We start from the raw sequence: 17,697 nt of genomic DNA on the forward strand, positions 1-17,697 counted from the left end.
AAACAAAAATTGTTTTGTTTGATCTGCTGAATGAATGAATAATGACACAATCTGAGGCATGAAATACTTATGAAGTGCAATTACAGAAACCTAGCCGCAGACCTCAATGCAGGTTTCGCCTTACGAAATTCAGAAAGATGCTGCGCTTCGCTCGATTCCTTTCTTGAGGTGGAATATTACCATAGTTTTGGTATACTTCTTGCAAGACCCGGATCTCTGAACTCGTTGCTAATAAGACGCAACTCTTTCGTTTATTAGTAAGTGGTGCACATTTCTTATCAACGAATCACATGGTACACCTAAAGTAAAGAAGGGTGAATTTAGATTTTCCGTTATCAGCAATTTACGCTGATCTAAAACAACGAAGCTGGCTGACAATTAATTGTTCATTATTTACTGGAACTTCAAACGGGAATTTCACATTTTGCCACTTCAACCAGCTCTCGTAAACAAACTGTGTTGCTGTCAACCCCTGTCTTGCTTGAGTGTCTCAGGCTATTCCCCCACCTCAAAGCAATGCTGCCGTCACTAGATTGACTCAAATAGAAGAAACATAAAAGTTTCGCTCTAGAAATTCACTGTTTAATGGAATGAATGTTACTCTATGTGGTTGAGCTAACATCAGAAATTTCAGATAATGATATTTCATGAACTCTAACAGCCTGGAAATTAGACAACAGTCCGAGCAAAAAGCGGAAAGGAAAAACAAATAAACCTAGAAGAAGGTCCATATGCCGCAGTACGCTGTGCCTCCGCACATGATATACAAGAAATAAATAACTGTAAAATTCGATTAGGTGCTTAAGATGCTTTGTTTGCCATAGGCGGCGATGGCGCGCTCTCGTTCTGCAGCTTGGACTTTACAGCTGCCGACAGATGGCATGCGGTGGTGTTCGACGCACGGCTGCGGCCGGTCACGTCTCGCTCCCCCTTAAAGACGGGCTTGAATCCGTAGTCATCCCTATGTACAATGGAGGCGGCAGGAAGGCTAGACAGTTAGAATTAGGATGCATTTGCTGAAGTGACCGAGGTAGCGCAGTTGGTTAGCGCCCTCGGCTGGTTTGCAGAGGAGCAGGACTTGGATCCCCCGTGAAGTGTAATTGTTTTTCTCAAAGGTTACATTCTGGCCGGAAATATTGAAGACATCACAAAGTAAAGAGGGCTTCACGACCTCCTGCGGCTGAGACGATGTGACGGTAGCGCCGCCGCATGGAACGCCCTTTGGAGAAGAGCGCATCTGCCGATATCGACGCTGCTGAGCGGCACAGCAGGCGGGCTTGGTTGTAGCACCCATAAACGTTTAAAGTCTCGTAGTGGTGCGGTGGCTGGCAGCGGGACGTCAGCTAGCAATCGCGGCTCTGCTTGCTTGCATGGCATCTATTGGCACAGCCCGTTGCCTTCTTTGCGGCTGACAGGGTACCGTGGTGTCGTACTCGGTGCCACTAGCCGGATTTGGGGTCCGGCCTGATCAGCTTAGCTGATCCCGTACGCCGAGCTCACAAGCGTTGTGAGCTCCCCAGCCCTGTCCCCCGCACAAGCGAACTGCTGTTCTGACGCGCACGCGCTCCTCTTCCACTCCCTCTTCGTGGTCATCTCCGCCCGCACCGGCCGCCCTAATCCCCTTTTTCTCATATACAATAGATTTTTACTGCCAGTAATCGCATACGATGCTCAATGATAGCCTGGCCATAATGTAACATTGCAAGCATAGTAGAAAGCTAGAGGAGAGAAAATAGTTGGGTCTGTATTCCGAGTTTGCGTAGTTTTCAGAAATGCCTTTATCTTCCTGACCTCCAGTTATTTGATTGTTGAAAACACCAGAACCGATTGTCCCTATCACTTCTATTGGCAGCATTTCAGCCAATCAGGTGACTCAAGATCAAGGAGATGACCCCACTTTGAAAAGAGCACAAATTCGAAATATGTACTCTGGTTCGACCTTCCGACAGAGCAAGAAAGTAGAGCAAGAGAGAAGGCAAAGCGGCTAAAATATACAAGCTTAAATATTAAAGAGGAAAGTGGCGCTGGAAAACTGTGCAACGGCAAATCGGAAACCGGTGTTATCGGATTAATACAGAAAACTCAAATTATTTAGAGGCAGCACGGGATAGGTAGGCTAATAATGACGCTAACTGCGCTGGTGTGTGTTCTCGTTACCTACCGCAAGACAGGTATTATTGCAGATCGGTCGTGGAAACCTTGCCGACATAGCTTGCCTGAAAGCAAGTGTCCAAAGATGCAGGCGATTGTACTCTTACTTTTGATTCCGCAGTTGAGACCTAAAATTTAACTGCAAATGAAACCATTCGCACGTTTTGGTTTTTCTTATGCGGACAGCAAGCGGCTCAGCATACAAAGTTGCTGAAATCCGACACGTGTTCGCAAAGTGGCAAGTTTTTGGTTGGTACCTTGTACTTGTCTACATATTCCATTATATCCAGGGGGCCCATCATAATTGGGGTCAAGACGCACGTGGCGCCGTACAGCACGGCAGTCATGTTGTACAGCATTCCCATCTGGTGAGTGATTGGGCACATTCCCATTAGGATATCTTTTTCTCCCCAGGGCAGGTGTGTCCTGCACAGAAGCGGGGCAAAACACAGTGAAAAAGCAGATCAACATGGGGCCCCTCACCATAAAAGCGAGTGGGGACTGTGATGTTCACACCTCATATTAGAATATGGCCGGACGTGAACATTTATGTTATCCACATTTCATATAAAAAATCACAATTTTACGTTGATGGCCGGCGTCATGCACAACATTGAGAAATGTGTCAGGACATGGCGGTAGAACGTCCTACCAAAACCTATGTAGGGCTGTCTTAGTCACGTAGTTTGTAGGTTTCAGATGTGCAATATTTTAAGGAAAGTCATCCTTGGCTGTTCTGGGCCATTAAGTTTTATTTTTTTTTTTTGAGTATGGTTGGTTCACTAGCCTAAATGTTCACGGCTGGCCTTTCCAATTGCCTAGAACTTTTAAATAAGCTTTAGATGAAACAGCAAATCAATATGTATACCTTCCGAAAACAGGACACTCCTAACATGTTCGCTTGTTCGGGCCGATTTGGCGAAGGCATTATGATTATCCTCAGATATATAGTGATCAGCGTGGCGAATAATCGCGCTTCGTGTCCCATAGTCTCATCCTACAAGTACTGATTAGAGGCTTCTGGTGGCATAGTGTTACAGATATTTAGCGCTGTGGTTAGAAAAGCTATTCTTTTCCAATCAAGCAGATATTGTGAGTACCGGCGCAATAAATGCTAGTGCATTTCATTGATGCCGTTACTCCTAATAGTATGTATCTCGACTACTGCTGCAATCGTGATTACAAATTTGCTGGACTCTTGGCGGATTTCTGTTCATCCTCAGAGACGCGTGTGGCCACTTTGGTGACGCTAGCATCTATCCTCCTGCAGCATGACGCTCGCAGGCGGTAGCTACGAGCGTACATGGCTTCACACTGACTGATGTAGCCTGACCTGTCGTAACGTTTGCCAGGAGCTGTCAGCTCGGTCCTCTCCTTTCATTTGCGAGGGTTATAACAGGGTCAGTCTGCCAGGGCCCTTGCTTTCACGTTACCTCTAGGTCATGCAGGTGCATCCATACGGCTTCGTTGTTCTGGGTTTTATACTTGTGGCAGTGACCTACGCTATCGCATCATACCCTTAAGCTTAAGTGCCCCGACCCCATAATTTTAATCTATTCAGGTGCATTTAACGAGATACCACTAAAGATCCCGTCCTCCAAAAACACCTACGCTGGCATGAGCTTTGACGTCGGTGTCGGAGGTATGCCTGAGAAATCACGTATATCTTGCAGGTGATAGCTGGCAGCTGTCATGGGGGAGAGCTCATTAGTCGGTGAGTTGTATGACGTCACAAGAGATCAAGCTATGGTGAAATCGCAGGAGATGCCCATTCGGGCTGCAAACGAAACCCACCGCGACCCTTGAGCAGCGAGTCAGAGCCGATACTCCTAGGCCACGCCGGCACTACAGTATTGTTTGTTTAAAGCAGGGGTGTACATCTATGTGGAGTTACATTACACACTGAAGCTAGCTTAAGACTTTATGATATTCAGGATGTGTGAGGTACTTGATGCCCCAACGGCAGGTTAATGATTAAACGAGCACCACAGTCTATGTACGAGAAAGAGAATAGAAGCCGCAGTCATCAAAGCTTTTCCATGATCATTTTGAAAGCGGTGCTTCTTGTGTCCCCAATATTTTGCGATGACTACTTTCACATTTTCACTATATAAGGTTTAGAAATATAAAGTAAATTCAGTAAAAAAAGAAGTTATAGATGAAATTTGAAATAAAATTGTATTTTTTCCTTAGCGCTCATATCCTTAGGTAAATTTGTAAATCAGTAATCCAGGGCACATGCTCAAGGGTTCAAATAAAATAATGACCACGAAAGGAATAGACAAAGCAACATGTGCAAGCTATTCACCTAAAGTTTCGTTCTATCTTTCCAAGAGTCATTCCGTTTGCTCAGCTCTTTGTAATGAAAGCGGCTTTGTCCTGTGGTTCGAAATATTCTACCTTGATGTGTAGAAGCAGCTGACGTAGTTGTGATGAGTCATCACAGCACCCTTGGGCAAACCCGTGGTCCCGGAGGTATAACATACAGCCAGGACGCTAATCTGGGGATCGGTGATTGGACTCTCCTTGAATTCTGATTCCTCCAGTGCCGGAAACTCCGAGGCTGAGACGAAGCCATCAGAGCGTCCCAAGCAGAAGAGGCCCTGAGCCGAAAGGAGGAAGAAAACCATGACTTCTTGAAGCTCGGACGTGAAAAAAGCAGCGCAGCAAGGAAGATTTCAGCAACAACAGAACTGGGAAGGACCGCAGAGCGTAGTGATTTCAGATGTGCAAAAAGCAATAAAAATTCTAAGCGGACATTTTTCAGCATCACCTTTATGGGTACGAGCTGGTAGCGTTAATAGCTCTGCTGTGCGGCTCCCCTGCGGTTGCTTGTTCGAAAAAATGCATTTTTCTACTGAGCTATCAGTAATTCATTAAATGTCACCACTAGTAAGTGGCCATCTACTAATTAGCACACAATTATACACTATACTAGACTATAGAGGACCACCCACTATAGCTATATAGCTCCTCTTTAATCGAGTCACACTAAAATAGTTTGGTTCTTGTCTGAAAACATTTCAACATTCACGGTCAGTTCAATATTCGTCTCAAAGGAGCGTTCCGAGTTAGTCATTCTTGCTATGTTGTGTGGCCTCATGACGTCACAGAACCTGCTAACCGATGCAGGGTCCGGCGACGTCATGCAAGCTAAAAAATACCAGCTGGCCGGTTTATGCTTGCGATTTTTTTGCTGACAATGTATCAAGAACACATGCAGACGCACATAGAATGTTCCAACTGAATGTAACCAAATCCTGACAAATGACAGTGTGCCCTAGAAGAATGAAATCCGCTCAGATCTGTAGCGTGTCGCCTGGCCTCGTCTGCTATGCATTTCCTTCCTTTATATTAGGCTTGAGGAAGGAAGATCCAATGTATTGAAGAGCAAATGCAAGACCGACCTTCTCGATAAACAGTGTCAATGATAAGCTAGACATGAGTGGCCGTAAACAAAGCTCAGTAGCACTTGCGAGCGGGCTAGTTGGCTATACGACTCCGACGACCTCCGGTGCTTAATTGTTATACACAACACAACACATACACGAGAGAATTAAACCAAGACGTCTACACATATGATGCGCTCGCTACCAACTGCCTGTTTTAGTAGCACAAAGAAGAATACATAACAAAAACGTGGGGTTACAATATGAAGAAGTAAAGAAAAGATTCAGAAAAAATGCGAAAAAATTCAGAATAAAAATATAAATAAAGTTAAAATGAAAATATTGACAAATTACATCTAAAGTCTTTTCACATTGTCCAAACGTCTTGTCACATTGTCTAAACGGAGAAGTATCACCTCCTTGCTGTAGAGCGCCACCGGCAGAACACTCACGCATTCCCCTACTTCTCCCGAAATCATCTTGAATGTTTCAATAATCTCTCTTTTAAAACTGTCTTTTGCGCCTGCCAGCCCCTTGGTTTCGGTGAACCTTGGTACACAATGGATGCTCTTCAAGTCCTGTTGATCGTCATCCGTTTTACAGCGAGAGCAATGGGTCTCCATGCTTCCTGGTGCAGACAATGCGGCACACGAATTTCTGTATTCCCTTAACCTTTCATTAATGCATCGGCCTGTTTGCCCCGCATAGGCCTTCCAACATGTCAGGGGGATCTTGGACACGACACCCGTGCGGCATTGGGCAAAGCATTCCCTGTGCAGTACTCCGCATCCTTCCTTAGTCTCTCTCGTTTTATTCACCTTCCTGCACATACTTTTTAACTTGTTCGGTGCGGACAGCGCGACCCTAATTTCGAATCGGCTGGCTATCTTCTTGAGACTGTGTGATATGCAATGTACGTAGGGCAGGACAACAACCTGTTTTCTCTTTTCACTCTCTTTACGTTCTCTAGTTCGTGGTCGCATATTCTTCAAACAGCTTTCAGCCGCAGATATTAGCATGCTCCACGGATATCCGCTTCGTTTCAACCTCTCAATCTGTATGTTGACACTGCCGCCCATCAAGTGCGGGCAGGATTTGATCAGCGCCTGCCGTAAACACGAGATAGCCAGCCCCCGCTTAATCAACTTAGTATGACCGGAGGCGTATGAAAGAAGGCCTTTTGCCCCTCGTGTCCTATAAAACCAACATGTGTTGTCTTCGTGAAGCACAAGTGTGGTATCCAGGTACTGGATCTGTGCATTTTCTGGTTGCTCAAAGGTGTACTCAAGCCCCGGATGTGCTTTAGGGAATAGTGCCACAATGCTCTCAACCTTGCTCTCTGTATAATCTTCATACGGCAGGAAACCCAAAAAATTATTGACATATCGATGTGCCTTAGCAACTCCGGCTTCATTCCTGTAATTAAAAAATGTCCTATCACCCTTAGCAAAGAATAGGTCCCTCAATATAGGAGCAATTGAAGATCCTATGCAAATTCCTTCTTTTTGTACCAAAACACTTCCCTCAAACTCAACATACAAAGGTCGCAGGTAGAGCTTCAACAGACCTAAACACCGGCCAGTGCTCATTCCGTTTTTATTTTCACTGCACCGTAGACATCTATTTCTTCTTCGACAGCGAGGATGGCCAAATGCTGTGAAATGTTGTAATACAGATCTTTTGCATCAAAAGCTAATAGAGAGAGAGAGAGAGAGAGAAATAGAAGACAACTTGTTGGCAAGTAATTCAGATGAGCTGATTGAATTGTTTCAACAAGACGCGCCTAGCAACTGTATCTCTGTTTGAGCCCAGGCATACATTGAAAGAACGATAATCGAGCCGAACGTTGAGCTAGTTGGTCACACATCTCTTCTGCTCTGCTCCCTTCTTCCAAGAGATTGAAAGAACGGTTTGGATCGAAATCGTTTAGACAATTCCAAATCCTACCGCGGTTGCCCTAATCTGCTAGTTCACGCAGAATACCTAACATCCACGGGTTTGTGTCATAGGCCTGCGCATTCTCCATGTCAAAAAAGTGTGTGAGGCCGTGCTGTTTGTGTATAAATGCTTCTCGAGTGCTATTTTCAAGCCTAAAGAGATGCTGTGTTGTTAAGCATCCTTTTTAAACCCACACTGATTAATGTCGGGAAGTTTATGTGATTCCAGAAAAAAGCTAACCTAATGTTCAATATATTTTCAAAAGATTTAGCACGACAGCTCGTAAGGGCTATAGGCCTGTAGCTAGAAGAGGGGGTAGGCGGCTTTGAGGGTTTGAGGAACAGAACTATAACTGTTTTATTTCAAGCCTCGGGTATCTTTCCCAGTATGAATACTTTGTCAAAAAGTTTCAGGAGTGCTTTTACTGCGGAATCGGAAAGGTGCCAACATTTCATAGCGTATTCTGTCAGGTCCTGGAGCTGTTTGTTAGCCGGCAGAGAGTACTGTATTTCATGAGCATATATTATGGTTAGGCTGCCTAAAAGTAATAAAGAAAACAGTAAATTTTCTGTTATAAAGTCCGTTTGTGCCACAACTTGTTGGGAGTATACCTTGCTTGGCTGAACTCGTTTATTTTAGGAAAGGCTGTGTACAGTGAGATGAACTATAAACCTTCGCAAAATGTTCCCTTAGTAAAATGGCTCATTCCGCTGGAGTGGTTTGCATACCAGATGTACTTAGAAGGAGAATTCTGAACGGAAAAAAATTGCCATTAAGTTTCCAAATCTGCTTCCACATATTTTATGTAGTTCAGCTTGTTGCAAATTTGCAGGGTCGCATCGGCGCACCAGAGCAAGATGACCAGAGTGACAGGCTTCTCCTTCTGAACAGCCCGTGCCGAGTTGGTATCATCGAAAGTTAGGTGATACCAGCAGAGACGCTGACTGCGAGGACTGGACTAGTGCGGACCGCTCAGCGAAGATGAACGGCGGCGAGATTTTGAGAAAAACCGTGCTGGGCATGAGAGGACGTCCGAAGGGCATCGATAGAAGCGACCAGCTGATCGATCGGGGCCTCTAAACGTGAAATGACGGAGGTCTCCGGTGAAGAAGAGACGGCAGCGACGGAAGGAGAATTCGCGTCGTGGACTTAATCAGCGAGCTGGGCGAGACGGTAAAGGGTCAAATCCCCCGCAGCCGCCAAGATGAGGCGGGTGGACTGCGGCAAGCGTTGAAGGAAGAGCTGCCTCAACAGTGCGCCATTCGTGTCGGCGTTGCTTTCACCCAGGAGCTGCCGCATGCTAGTGAGTAGCTGGGAGGGGCGGCGGTCTCCAAGCTCTTCGTAGGTGAGCAGCTGCTGGAGGCGCGCATTCTCGGACGCCGTGGTGGGGTCCAGAAGACCGTGCTTTAGTCGCTAGTACGGGGCATCGCCCAAGTGTCCAGAGATAATGTCCGCCACCTCTTGAGTCACTTCAGGAGGCAGGTTAGAAAGTAAATGACGAAACCGAGATGCCTCCGAGGTGATGTGGTGCAGATGGAAGATGGCTTCCACTTGGGTGAACCAGATCTGAAGACACTTGGGCCAGAAAGTTGAGGGGGAGCAGGAGAGCCGCGACGTCCCGTTGGCGCGAGGTAGCGTCAGGCGGAAGGTCGCCTGAGGGCGGTAGGTTGCTGGGGTCTGTCATTTTTTAGGCAGGCGTCACCACTGTTGCAAATTTGCAGGGTCGCAGCTGAGCACCAGAGCAAGATGACCAGCGTGGCAGGCTTCTCATTCTGAAGAGCCCGTGCCGAGCTTGCACTCCGAGCATGCGCTGTACATCTTTATTTTCCTCTAACACGGCTGGCAACGCTGATCTCAGCGCCTCCGCTTTATAGCATCGGCGGCCGCTGTAAGCTGTTTATAGAGGCTACATATCTTTGCCATGAGTCCTTTTCGGTAATTCGTTGGATGTAGCATGCTTTTGCTCTGGCGTTTTTAAAAGTAACTATGTTTACATAGGTTGGGTATCTGCGGAAAATTCCCCACACTTTATTTTGCTGCTTTTTTGCTTCCCTACAATCTGGAGAATACCAGACTTTATGGTTTTGATGCACTACTCTTGAAAATTCTATAATAACGATTTCTGTGGCTATAAGGATACAAGCTGTGAACTTTTTTTTTAGTTCATCAAAGTAAAGATTTTCCGAAAGCACGTCATGTAACCTGGCTTTATCTCGGAATGATGCCCAGTCAGCTAGATACAGCTTCCAGCGCTGTGGTATCGATAGAATGACTGCAGGTAATGATGATAAGTTGATAAGTTTTGGCAGGTGATCGCTCCTGTATGGGTTATCTAAAATTTTTCAATTAAAACCGTTAAAAATCGAGGATGAAAACGAGATAAATCTAAAAAAATCATTTTTCCATGTTTTGTAGGCAGTAGATGGATTTGCCTCTGTTTAATAAGCAAACATTGTTGATACAAAAGTCTTATATAATTTGTCCACGGGTGCCACTTTTCTCACTTCTTCAAAAGGTAGAGTGTGCGTTAAAATCTCTAACTATTATATAAGGCCCTAGCAGCTAATATAAAAAATCTTGAAAGTAGTAAAAGGTTACAACCCGGTGTTGCGCAATACAGACGCAGCATATTGTTATTGTTTTGAAAGCAAGTAAGGTGACTGCCACCTCTTCAAACCGACTGTCAACTTCATGTTCATTCGATGAAAGGTCATCTTTTACAGTGGTGACAACACCACCCTAGAGCTTTGTGGCTTGCTGGACCAAAATTTGTTTCTTGTACACGCAGTGCTACAGGCGAGAGTGAAATGAGAATGTATTTCATAACGTTATAGTCACATACAAGGGGTCTGATTTACATTCCCATGCAATAAACAGTTCGTTCGTGAAAGCACCTAAACAAAAAAAAAAAAACATCATGCACCGCCAACTAGTCCGCCGACCTGCGTGCATCGTGCGCGTTGCTGGACTCGAAGTTCCTATATTTACTGCTAGAAACAGACGGCTCTGAAGAGTCTCCGGCATACAGAACCATGTCGAAGTGGTCTGATTTACATTCCCAAGCAATATCAAGTTCGTTCGTGAAAGCAATTAAAAAAAAAAAAACATTATGCACCGCCAACTAGGCCGCCGACCTGTGTGCATCGTGCGCGTTGCTAGACTCAAAGTTCCTATATTTACTGCTAGAAACAGACGGCTCTGAAGAGTCTCCGGCATACACAACCATGTCGCAGGGGTCTGATTTACATTCCCAAGCAATATCAAGTTCGTTAGTGAAAGCATTTAAAAAAAAAAACATTATGCACCGCCAACTAGGCCGCCGACCTGCGTGCATCGTGCGTGTTGCTGGACTCGAAGTTCCTATATTTACTATTAGAAACAGATGGCTCTGAAGAGTCTCCGGCATACAGAACCATCTCGCAGGGGTCTGATTTACATTCCCAAGCAATATCACGTTCATTCGTGAAAGCACTTAAAATAAAACATTATGCACCGCCAACTAGGCCGCCGACCTGTGTGCATCGTGCGCGTTGCTAGCCTCGAAGTTCCTGTATTTACTGCTAGACACAAAGGGTCAGAAGAGTCTCCGGCATACACAACAATGTCGCTAGGGTCTGATTTACATTCCAAAGCAATATCAAGTTCGTTCGTGAAAGCACTTAAAAAAAAAAACATTATGCACCGCCATCTAGGCCGCCGACCTGTGTGCATCGTGCGTGTTGCTAAACTCGAAGTTCCTATATACAAGCAACATACAAGCAGAGTATGTTAGAATCTGATATGACGTAAGCTTCTTCCATACTTCTCTTTAAATTATGTTTTGCTTTATTTTCAGTGTAAGGATACCTTGCTCCTGTTCCCAAGTTGGACATGTGCTTGAGTAATAGCATGCCTGCCCTCCCAGTTGATAGAGAGAGGTGTTTCAGCTTGGCAGTTATTCGCGGGATGTTCATAGGAAGCACAATTGGCACATGTAAGTTGGACTGTGCAGGTCTGCGAGTAAAGGCCATACTTCTGACATTTGAAGCAGTATCGCAGGTTTGGTATTTATGTTGTCAGTTTCATTTTCGTGTACCCAACCTTCACATCTTCGGGCAAAGTACTCGATGAAGAAGTGAGTTCTACGTGCCTGGTCAGTGTTTACTTGTTTTCTTTCGGATTTTTATTTTATACACATTAGTGACATTAAGGTCTTTCAGTTAATCGAGATGTTCTTCGCTTACGTACTTTAAGTAATCTTTGGAAATGACTCCGAACAATGTTTAATAATTGGTACTGAGTGATATAGTTATCTGGCAATTTCCAAAGCATGTCACTCCTGAGAGTTTCTCGCATTGAAGATTGTACAGGCCTTCAAAGAGCAGGTCGCCCGTCGGTAGCATGTATTAAACACCCTTGCCTCTACTGGCTGTGGTCTAATGATGTACGGCTACCTCACGGCATTTCTCCGCGATCGCACGGCCAAGTTCCGTCTCCCAGATTCTAGATCTGATCCTTTCTCCCTCACACTTGGTACTCCTCAGGGCTCTATTCTGTCATCCACCTTTTTAACCCATGGAATGGCTCGCATATATTGCATTATAGAGTCTATCCCAAACCTAAAACATAGATTCTATGCAGACGACCTTATTCTTTGGTGCTCTTCTGGGTCTCCTGGAGCTGCAGAGGAGACCCTACAGCAAAGTATTGATATAGTCGTTAGTTATCTCGATAAAGTAGAGCTGTTTCCAGCACCTGAAAAATCCGAATAGCTGCTGATTGCAAAACCTCGCTATCAACGCTAACGTAACTAGCTAATCAATCTCACAATGACAGGTCACCCCATTGCTCGTGTATAGTGCTGCCGGATCCTTGGACTTCATATCCATGAGTCAACTAATCAGGCCAATGTATCCACAACCGTTAAAGTTTGCAATCCGCTTACGCATCTAGTTCGCCGCATAGTCAATAAGCACGCCGGGCTACGTGATGGTAAAGTCAAGCAGCTTGTCCATGCATTAGCACTCAGCAAAATTTAATATCAAATTCCTTACCTTACTCTAAACTGTCGGCAAAGACATAAGATTGCGGTTGCACTTTGTATGTTGTACAAGGCTGCACTTAACGTCCCTGTACATACGTCCACGGAGCGCCTACTCTACGGGGCTGTTCTTTCATCTGGAAGGCATCATACAACAACATCGAGACCGGCAAATGGCACGTCTTTCTGACGCCATACAAGGACATTGGATACTACAGCAGGTTGCATTCAAACCTATTGACCTCCCTATAAGTACACCTCCTTCTTCACTCCCGGATAACATTAAAATAACCCCCATTCCGAAAAACATCGCACCCAATACTAACCCAGGCAGGCATTCCGCTCGCGTTGCCAATCATGTTCACCCTCCAAATTTCACGATCACCTACACAGATCCATCCCGAACTAATGTCGGAGCGGCTGCTTACTCAATTGAGAGCTGTAGCGATGTAGTGACGCATACCCTCGGTCCTTACACAGATCCTCCTCCTACAGCGGCTCTCGAGACCCTGCCAATAGTCACCAGTATTCAAGACCTAGCTCAAGCCCTCCCTAACTCTTCAGGATATAACATATACACTGATTCAATACAGGCTATCAGTTCAGTTCAGTCGTTCAGTCGTGTCCGACTCTTCGTGACACTATGGACCATGTAACGGCACGCTTTCCGGTCTCTCAATATCTTCCTAACATCACATAACTTCATCTGCAGTGCCTCGAGGATGCCATCTAACCATCGCGTTCGCTGCCTACCCCTTCTCCGGCGACCCTCAACCTTTCCCAACATGAAATCTTTCTCCAGCGACTCCTCTCTTCTCATCAGATGACCAAAGTAGCTGAGTTTTAACTTTAGAATTTGACCCTCCAATGAGCGGTTAGGGTTTATGGTCGACAATATTGTCACGTAGTGGTGACGAGGTCGACGACACAAATAAAGGGGGTCGATGATTGCACTAAAGAAACTCTTTATTTGGGCTGACTTGCGCCCGCAAAAGAACTAAGCAACGCGGCGGCGGCGATAGCAACAAGCGTGCTCGTCGGTCGTCGGACAAAGAATGCCCGTCACACTCGGCAACGCTCAATTTAAAGGCTGCACAGAACAATCTAGATAACGTCGCAAACAGCTACCAGCACGGGCTGGAACATTGTGGAAAGACACCCGAGTGGCCGGAACCTTAGAGACAGATCTCGGTGCATCTTGTGCTACAACAAAACTGATAAAGGTGTGACTTGCGACATCGAGCATTAACAAACAAAGATTACGGAACTGATACGCGGTCCAGAATCAGAGTGATAAGCCTGTATGCCGGCGGCCGTTAAAAAACAAATACTGTTTTGAAGGTTTCGCGGCAATATCGACTGATTTGATCTTCTGGCAGTCCAAGGAACTCTCAAGAGTCTTCGCCAGCACCACAATTCAAGCGCGTCAATTCTTCGGCGGTCAGCTTTTTTCACAGACCAACTCTCGCATCCATACATCACAACTGGAAAGACCATAGCACGAGTTATACGGATCTTGGTTGGCAGACAAATGTCTCTGCTCTTTACTAGGCTGTCAAGGCTAACCATTGCTCTCTTTCCAAGGAGCAGGCGTCTCCTAATTTCATGGCTGCAGTCTCCTTCCGAGGTAATCTTGGAGCCCAAGAAGAGAAAATCTGTCACAGCTTCCACTTCCTGTCCCTTGATGCTCCAGGACTTGATAGGGCAAGACGCCATGATCTTTGTCTTTTTAATGTTCAGTTTAAACCCAAACTTCTCACTCTCTTCTTGTACGTGCATCAGAAGTCTCTTGAGTTCCGCTTCACTTTCTGCCATTAAAGTGGTATCATCCGCATATCTAAGGTTGTTGATACGGTTTCCAGCAATCTTCACTCCAGCTGAAGACTCGTCCAGACCGGCCCTCCTCATGATGCACTCTCCATATAGGTTAAATAGGCAGGGCGGCAGTATGCAGCCTTGCCTCACTCCTTTCTCAATCGGAAACCAATCAGTAAGATCATGCCCAGTTCTGACTGTGGCCTCTTGCCCTTCATACAGGTTCCTGAGGAGACAGATAAGGTGAATTGGAGCTGCCATCTCTTGGAGAGCTTGCCACAATCTGCTATGATATACGCAGTCAAACGCTTTCGCATAATCAATAAAGCAGAAGTAGATGGGTTTCTGGAACTCTCTTGCTTTTTCCATGATCCAGAGAAGGTTGGCAACTTGGTCTCTAGTTCCTCTGCCCTTGCGAAACCCAGCTTGCACGTCCGGAAGATCCCGATCCACATACTGCTGCAGCCTACCTTGGAGGATTTTTAACACCACCTTGCTAGCATGCGAAATAAGCGCGATCGTGCGGTAGTTGGAACAATCTTTGGTACTGCCTTTCTTTGGAATGGGGATGTAAACTGACCTCCTCCGATCCTGTGGCCACTGCAGGGTTGTCCAAATCTTCTGACAAAATGTATGCAGAATCTTAACAGCGTCATGGTTGAGGATTTGAAGCAACTCAGCTGGAATGCCATCAATTCCGCTAGCTTTGTTCTTAGCAAGGCTGGCTAAGGCCCATTCAACTTCACTCTACAGGATGCCCGGCTCGAGATCAGTGATCACAACCGTCTTATGTTGGGTTTGCACATTCGGGTCCTTCTTGTACAGTTCTTCTGTGTATTCCTGCCACCTCTTCTTTATCTCTGAGGCTTCAGTGAAGCCCTTGCCTCGTTTGTCCTTTATCACGCCCAGCTTAGCACAGAAGCTTCCTTTGGTATCTTTCATTGTGTTATACAGAGCTCTTGTGTTCCTTAATTGGCTGTTGTCCTCAACTGCTTGGCACTGTATGTTCAGGAAGGCATTCTTATCTCTCCTTGCTGTTTTCTGAAAATCCGCATTGAGAACCGTGTATCTTTCTCTTTCCCCCATAACTTTTGCCATCCTCCTTTCCTCAGCTATTTGCAAAGCATCTTCAGAAAACCAGTTTGCTTTCTTGCATTTCTTTTGCTTTGGAACTACCTTAGTAGCAACTTTTTGTATTATATCACGAACATCAGTCCACATCTCTTCGGGCTCATTGTCTTCTAGATCTAATTGTTGAAATCGATTCCTCACTTCCACAGCATATTCTAATGGAATTTGATCCAGATCATGCCTGAAAGGCCTTCTAGTTTTCTGCGTTTTCCTCAATCGAAGCTTAATCTTGGCAACAAGAAGCTGATGATCGGTGCCACAATCGGCCCCAGGCCTTGTTTTTACTGCTTGTATTGCGCTTCTCTATCTCTGCCGGCAAATAATATAATCGATCTGATTCCTGTACAGACCATCCAGTGAAGTCCATGTGTACAGGCGCCTCTCGTGCTGTTGAAAATGAGTATTCGCTATGGTCAGGTTGTTTTCTTGACATACCTCTACTAGCCTCTTCCCAGCTTCATTTGGCTCACCAAGACCGAACTCGCTTGTAATTTCGGAAATTTCTTCACTCCCTACCTTAGCATTCCAGTCTCCTACGTGAAAAACGACGTCTGATGATGGGGTGCGGTCTTAAAGGCATTGTAGGTCCGCATAAAATCTCTCCACGTCAGCTTCTTCAGCAGTAGGGGTCGGTGCATAGACTTGGATAACTGTTATGTTGAAAGGGTGACCTTGGATCCGAAGTGAAATCATTCGGTCGTTCTTGGGGTTGTACCCTAGCACTGCTTTGCCCACTCTTCTGTTTAGTGTGAGAGCGACCCCATTCCTTCTCTTGGATTCGTGCCCACAATAAAAGACCGCTGGAGTTAAATTCTCCCATTCCGGTCCACTTGAGCTCGCTGATACCCAACATATCAATGTTCAATCTGTCCATTTCTCGCTTGACGACATCCAGTTTACCTTGCGTCATAGATCTTACATTCCATGTTGCTATGTGATATATCTCCTTGCAACATCGGACTTTCCGGTCGCTTCCCGACACATCCACAACTGAGCGTCCTTTTGGCTTTAGCCCAGCCGCTTCATTCGTCCTGGAGCTACTAGGAATCGCCATTTGTTCATCCCCAGTAACATGTGGGACGCCTTCCAACCTGGGGGGCTCATCTTCCGGCGCCATATCATTAATGGTATTGTGACTGGCCATGGGGTTTTCTTGGCGGGAAATACTGGAGTGGGTTGCCATTACCTTCTCCAGGGAATCACATTTTGTCAGAACTCTCTGCCGTGACCTGTCTATCTTGGGTGGCCCTACACAGCAGAGCTCACGACTTCATCGAGTTTCGCAAGCTCCTCCGCCCCGACAAGGCAGTGATCCATGAAGGGGAATACAGGCTATACGCGCCATTTATACGGGTCGCATTCCAAAAAAATTGCAGGATAATCTACACAGAGCTCTCACCAAACTACGTCCAAGCACTGTCACACAGAGGCGGATTCCTGGTCGCGCTGGAATCCCAGGCAATGAGGTAGTGCATTGCCTAGCCCGCGTACTTCACCGCCGGGCGCCTGGGATTCCCTAGCCTTATCCACCCACGTGGGACACTATTCTTCACAAAAAAAATCTATATTTACTATGACAACTTTAGAGAAACTCTTCTTACACTTTCTCTTCCTGATAATACTCTCATTATCACGTAAATACGCATTCTTAGACGCATACAACTTAATACACTGCTTACTCCTGCCACATCGTTTTTCTATACCACATCAGACATTCCCGTGTATGCCCAAATTGTTCCGAACACTATGCAAACTTAGAACATTGTATGTTTTCGTGCCCTCTCGCAAGTCAAACACCCCAGTTCCCACACCTTCTTCCCCCAACGTGGCGGGCCTGGTTAGCATCTGACCAGCTGAATGATCAGTTGGCATTGGTTGCCCTGACCCAGGACATTCTTAACGCTTAGTAATGTGTTGAATAAAGTTCCTTCTCCTCCTCCTTACTTTGTACACCTCACCTATTGTTTTTTTAGTGTCTTGATAACAAGAATGTTTATTGATTGATTGAAAACTTTATCGTGTGCATGGGAATTTTTGAAGTTGTGGGCGGTCCGCCTATTCCCGCAGGCCGGTGAGATTAGGAAGTTTATGATAAAGAGATTTATTTGGTATGCTGAAATCAGTCTAGCAGATTTTTAGTTATCTTCGCTGTAGATAACATAGAAACGCTGAATTTGGTGGTATTTTTTCTTGAAGAATTTAGCAGCGTCATCGGTCCGACCCCTTTTTAAGCAGCGATTATTCGAGAATAGA

The 17,697-nt window shown here is 45.6% G+C and overlaps 1 protein-coding gene across 1 annotated transcript in view; it reads right to left on the reverse strand.

The window, feature by feature from the left end:
* LOC146191953 (putative 4-coumarate--CoA ligase 1) overlaps positions 1-17,697 on the reverse strand; it is an 80,502-nt gene that overhangs the window by 37,502 nt on the left and 25,303 nt on the right. Inside the window, exons 4-5 of the mRNA XM_084600408.1 lie at positions 4,552-4,754; positions 2,409-2,577 (exon numbers count right to left, since the gene is read on the reverse strand). Coding sequence (XP_084456534.1) covers positions 2,409-2,577; positions 4,552-4,754 — 372 coding nt within the window. The remainder of the gene's footprint in view (positions 1-2,408; positions 2,578-4,551; positions 4,755-17,697) is intronic.

This window comes from Amblyomma maculatum, chromosome 4 (assembly GCF_055883805.1).
Source record: "Amblyomma maculatum isolate TAMU_Amacu chromosome 4, ASM5588380v1, whole genome shotgun sequence".
Taxonomy (NCBI): Eukaryota; Metazoa; Arthropoda; class Arachnida; order Ixodida; family Ixodidae; genus Amblyomma; species Amblyomma maculatum.